Here is a 4,497-nt window from a genome sequence, read left to right on the forward strand (position 1 = left end):
AACGTCGGAACCATATTTACAATTATTTACAAATGTACAAGTTAGTAATCTTTACTAACTACTTAAAGAAATATAGAGAACAACTTAACTAACTGCTAAAAAGAAGAAAAAATATAAACAACAACTGGGACTTTTGATAAGGCAGGCCCCCTATCGTACTGCCAAACTAAAATACTAAAAACACACAAAAAAAGACTTATTACTAAAGAAAAAACTAAAATGAAATATATACAACAACCTAAAGCTAAAGTCAAATCAGGGTTAGAGGAGGAGATCGTCATACACGATATTTTTCGCGTATGCGATTCCCCCTTGGACACGGTCGGGACGGACAAGGACGACTATATGGTCTGGATGCCTGACTCTACTGAGCAGGACGTACAACTGACCATGAGTGAAACAGTCACTGCGAAGATCGACTCCGACGCGATCAATCGTCTGGCCCTGGCTTTTGTGGCCAGTCATGGAATATGCCAGCATGAGAGGAAACTGAAGACGGCGGACACGAAGCGGTGACCCCTCGACGAACGGGAAAACGAATTGAATCCGGGGAATACAAATCGGATCATGTTGTCCAGGGAGTCGCACTGTGATCAGACGAGGTCTTATTGCAGTCACGATCACTTTAGTGCCGTTTACGAGTCCGCTGTCAATGTTCAAGTTCCTCATGACGAGACACACGGAGCCAATCTTGAGTCGCAGGACATGGTCTGGTACACCCTTGCCAGTAGCTTGGTTCAACAAGTGAACGTCTACATCCATACCATCGTCGTTCTCCTTGTCCACAGAATCCGCACTCCTCAACTCATGAACGACGCCGTCCATCAGGTTGAGAACGGTGTTGTTGATCTGCTGGACATTGGCGTTCATGGTTGAAAGGATGGACCTGCCAGCAATTCTGTCAGTGTGGTGTAGGTCACAAGCAGGAAACACAAAATCGATCAAGTCGGGAAGAGATGTCACGTATTTCACACCGGACAGTGGGATCAGGGCAACAGAGTCACGGCCTTCCCCAAAAGGAACAGATGTAATTGTTCCATTGCCTACTTGGAGGAGGAAGTCAGAGTAGGCAGTGGACCCAGAAGTCCGGTGAGGAGTGGAGAGAGAAAAGATTTTGAAACTTGACCACAGAGATGACGCACACAGTGATACACAGGCAATGTCGGCCGGAGTACGAGCCTTGGCAACAACTGGTGCGATCTGACGGAAATCTCCGCAGCAGATAAAGATCTTATTCCCGAATGGCTCAGGCGAATTCATGAGGTCACGCAGAGATCTGTCGATGATTTCAAAAATGTACCGGTGAGCCATCGGGGCCTCATCAAAAACTATGAGCTGTGCGGCTCTGATGAGTTCTGCCCGCTGAGATCCGTTGGTCAAGTTCCAATATCCAGTGCCATCGCCGAGATCGAGTGGTAGCCGAAACATGCTATGTGCTGTCGTGCCACCAGGCAGATTACCAGCGGCAATGCCGGAGCTAGCGACAGCAATAGCGACCTGGTTACGACTACGGACGTAAGCGAGGATTACGTGTATTAGGAAGGTCTTGCCGTAGCCTCCGGGTCCGTCAAGGAAGATCAATTTTGTTGATCGACGATCGACTTGGCCCTGTAGTAGAGACAGAACATAATCGAAGACCGCCCTCTGGTCACGGGAAAGTTTAGGTTCCCACTCATCTACAAGTGATCTCTGACGATTTTCACCGTAGATGAGAAGTTCCCTCCCCAGTTCGGTCGTGTCGTCGTCTACAGTAGGGAGACCGTGATCGGCCAAGCAGGATCCCTGACGTCGAAGGCTTCGATCGATCTCAATCAGAGCCAGCTTGTACGCAACCTCGTGATCAAGAGGATTCCGCTCCAAATGGTCTTCGCACAATGCTTCACGGAAAGCATCCCACAAGAGGGCCGCAGGAGCTCCCATGTTGCACAGAAGGACAAAGAAAGAGCGGAGCCTCGGGCCGACCATGAAACGAGCTGCTTCCTTGAGGGCTTGGTGGTACTCGTCCTCGTCCTCAACCAAACCGAGGGTGCGCGCAACCTGTTGGTATGTCGTGCAACCATCACCACCACGAGCAAGCAGGTCGGCGTATCCCCGGCACGGAATGACCATCAAAAGGAGCCTAAGAAAGTACTGCTCGCTTCTGTTTGGCGAGACCCAGAAGAGACGACAGATCTTTTGACCACGCTTTCTTGAGGTAAGGAAATGCTTGCCGTCTGGATGGTCGTACACCTCAGCATTACTAGGGCGTTTGTTATGAATAACGTACTGCTCGAAAAAAGACTGGTAGGTTAAATCGTCGAATACCGAGTCAAGAGGCCTATTGAAATACAAGAGCAGGTCAGAGGTAGCTCCCGAAGTGGCGTGTGTCAAGTTGTTAGGGCGGAAGCACACAGTCTGTTTTCCCTCTAGGTGGACAGGGAGACAATCGACTGTGGGCTCAGACTTTGAGATGGGAAAGTCCAAGAGACGCCAGCATGCATCGCTGGCTCCCACCATACGCTTCGTGACGTAGTGCTCAACTTCATCGTCTTGTTTACTAAGAGGAGTAACTTTGACGTTCTGAAGCGAGCCACCCTTCATGAGGTATTTAAACAGATACTTGATCACACGACGAGTGGAAGCTACCTCCAAGTTGATGTGTGCCTCGTATTTAAGTAGTAATGCCGAGTTGTACGGCACGACCCAGCCGTCATGTACAGGAATCGATTTGTTTCTTGAAGTTATACTCCCCTCGTTACCATAATCACGTCGATATTTTACAAAGCCCCTCTCGTCTACATGGGTTGATTCACAGGGAGGTTTGGGGAAAAATTTAGAACAGCTGCCTTTGGCAGTGTCCCAGCAAGGGAAGTCGGTCCTGTGATCCGTACCACAAGGTCCGTGGATCATGTGACGCAGAACCAACGCCCTTAATCGGCCTCCTGCCTCCTCCGGAGATGGAATGTCAGCGCGGATGAGGGAGTCTATGTCGGAAGCCTGCACAGGTCCATCGCCTTCGATTTTAAACACGATGTGGGCATGTGGAAGGCCCCGCATCTGCATCTCGATGACGTGGACTATGTAGACAGACCGACCGAACATAGCTCCGCTGCGCAGATCGCGGAGGAGTTCCAGCAGTTTGATATAGAAAACTCTGCAGGCCGTGCTGGGATCACTGCGACCGCTATTTCGAGGACAGGCTTTTTTGTTCTCCTCCCAAGTCGCACTATACGTGAATGTGAGAAAAAATGTGGGGAAGCCGAGACGCGAGACCAATGCCATAGCATTCTCGTATCGAAGTTTCATGTATCTCGGCCCCCCGGTAAACGAACTTGGGAGGTAAACCTTTCCAGCTTGTACCCCACCCTCCCCCTGAACGGTCTCGTCATTGTTAATATCGTTGAGGACCTGACGTCCACCACGATTCGCCGCTTCAATCTCATCCAACGGCCCTATCCTAATGGCATTTTCAGCTGCCTTCGTCTGCGTGAACTTGATGTAGTTGAGCTTCTCGTCCTCGTATCTGGCATACATTTCGACCTGCCACGCTTGAGACAGTCGGCCGAGGTGTGAGAAACGAGGCTCAGACAGCAGAAGGCAACGGGAATAATCATACTGGGACAATTTGTTGTTAGCAGACTCTCATATCGTCTTCCAAAGACTTTAAGTTGAGAACGGGTTTTGGTCTTGATTGTGTTCATTGATGAGAATGCAGCTTCCCAAATGTACGAAGTAGTAAAGGGCAATATTGCTTTCATGGCTTTCTTTGAAATCAACAGATACTCCTTTAGAAAAGTAATCCAAAAAGATGAGATATCAATATTCACTTTGGTTTTCTTCAGTTTTGATTCTGCTTCCGCATCTTCAACTAATTTGGAGTAGCCTACTGTAGCTTTAAACCACGATCATTTTTCAAGTAGATCAGCTCACTTTCTTCATCAGTCGTAAACACTGCAGTCTTGTAAGCAGTTTCGATGAAAGGATTTCTCACCCAGTCCATTGAGGAAATATCAAGGGATGAGAAATGTTTTTTCCTAACTGGGACGAAATATTAAGTTTTTCTGTGTTGTGTCATGTTTTTTATGTGTAATCGAGGCTAAACTGGACTATGTCTAACAGGTAAGCTAGCTGATCCTTGTAAATAATAATCCTAATCAGCCAATTGGCCTTTCCTTAACTCCTAAACCTATTATGAGATCAAACATTTTTTGGCTACTTAAAATTTCGCCGCACACCTACAGAGGCCTACTGGCACACCAGTGTCAAAAGTCAAAGTCAAAGTCAAAGATTTTTATTGTCTTTAAACACATGTGTGCAATTGACAAACTCACAAGCATATCATGTATGTAAATAGCCTATTCTAAGTAAAAGGTACATTGAAAAATAGAAAATTTATAGATAAAAACAATAACAAAATATAAAAACGCCAGGGAATGACATAACAAACAATTAATATAAAATCTAAACAATTATCCAATTCAAATTCTTAAAGTGCTAATGTCACAAGCTAAAAATTCA

The 4,497-nt window shown here is 46.8% G+C and overlaps 1 protein-coding gene across 1 annotated transcript; it reads right to left on the reverse strand.

Annotated features, from left to right (window-relative positions):
• Positions 1–261: 261 nt before the first annotated feature.
• On the reverse strand, positions 262–3,513 carry LOC128984597 (uncharacterized). The gene has a single exon (XM_054403935.1). The coding sequence runs from the start codon at positions 3,511–3,513 to the stop codon at positions 262–264; it is 3,252 nt and encodes a 1,083-aa protein (XP_054259910.1).
• Positions 3,514–4,497: the final 984 nt, after the last annotated feature.

This window comes from Macrosteles quadrilineatus, unplaced genomic scaffold (assembly GCF_028750875.1).
Source record: "Macrosteles quadrilineatus isolate MER2022 unplaced genomic scaffold, UCM_ALF_1.0 Scaffold_2__2_contigs__length_208266976, whole genome shotgun sequence".
Classification (NCBI taxonomy): domain Eukaryota; kingdom Metazoa; phylum Arthropoda; class Insecta; order Hemiptera; family Cicadellidae; genus Macrosteles; species Macrosteles quadrilineatus.